Source organism: Entamoeba dispar, genomic scaffold, assembly GCF_000209125.1.
Source record: "Entamoeba dispar SAW760 scf_1105229460003 genomic scaffold, whole genome shotgun sequence".
NCBI lineage: Eukaryota > Evosea > Mastigamoebida > Endamoebidae > Entamoeba > Entamoeba dispar.
The window spans coordinates 1-1,162 of NW_001853975.1; the positions used below are offsets into that span (position 1 = coordinate 1).

At 28.1% G+C, this 1,162-nt stretch overlaps 1 protein-coding gene across 1 annotated transcript, besides 2 other annotated features; it reads left to right on the forward strand.

Annotated features, from left to right (window-relative positions):
* Positions 1 to 263: 263 nt before the first annotated feature.
* Positions 264 to 385: a microsatellite.
* An 81-nt stretch (positions 386 to 466) lies between these two features.
* Positions 467 to 1,162, forward strand: EDI_218240 (COP9 signalosome complex subunit, putative; the record flags this gene model as incomplete). The annotated part of the gene is made up of 1 exon (XM_001736647.1): positions 467 to 1,162. A coding segment is annotated over one exon (696 nt), but the record flags the coding sequence as incomplete, so codon positions are not given.
* Positions 799 to 821: a sequence feature (AT_rich).

Below are 1,162 nucleotides of genomic sequence, written 5' to 3' on the forward strand. Positions count from 1 at the left end.
AGTCACGTTTGATCAATGTCATCCAACTAACTGATAAACATTTTTTCCTTTTGAAGTATGTAAATAAAGTGTTAAATAACATTATTTTCATAAAAATAATTAACAAACTTTGTTATTTACTCCTCTTAGTTGTTCCCCTTGTTGGACAAGCATTTGATGAGTTTCAGCTCCAATTTGTTCATTCTCTCTTCCAATGACAAGTGCCTCACTCAACATATCGTTTTGTTGTTGTAAAAGGGATTGTGCTTGATTGTACTCTTCCATTTCTTTCAATTTTCTAGTTTCTTCTGATTTTTAAGATTTCAATTTCGTTTTTATCCTTCCTTTTTGAAATTTTTTATTGTTATCTTTTTATTTTTAGTTCATCATGATCTTATTATTATTTACGTCATATATAACAAATTATAATATGTGTTAAACCTCAATCTTAATAAAAGAGAAAAATGAACTTGAACTCATAAAGATAATGACAACACCAGAAGTTGTATTGCATCCTCTTGCATTGATTTCTATCACCCAAAGTGCTACACATAAAACAATTAATTGTGGAACAAACAAACCTGAAAGAAGTGTAGGGATATTACTTGGAATTGAAAATGAAGAAGAAGTTATTGTACGAACATCATTTGAAATTCCAGAGAGTCAATTACTAACTAAAATGAGTGAAGGTGTTAAATTAAATTCAGAAGTAAATAAAGAATACAAAGTAGTTGGATGGTATGCTGGAATGGCTAATGGAGAGCCACTAACTAGTGATATTGAATTACATAGTCAAATTGTTGGTGAAAATAAGAACGGATTATTTTTAATATTAAATATAAGTAAATGTTATCAAAAAGAAACAGATAAAATTCCAATCACATTTTGTGTATTAAGAAATGAATTATTTGTACCATGTAACTATCGTATTGCATCTGTTGATGTTGAACGTATTGGTATTAATGAGATCATTAATTCAGGAAGTTCAGTAGAAACTGATAAAAAAGAAAAAGAAGGAATAAGTCATGCTATAGAAACATTAAAAAAGAAAGTTGACATTCTAGTTAAATATTTAAAAGGAGTTGAAAATGGAATTATTCAAGCAGATGATCATATCCTTGCTAAAATTGCACAAATTTGTTCTTCTATTCCAGTCAGTAATAATTCAGTATTCAGAGAAGAA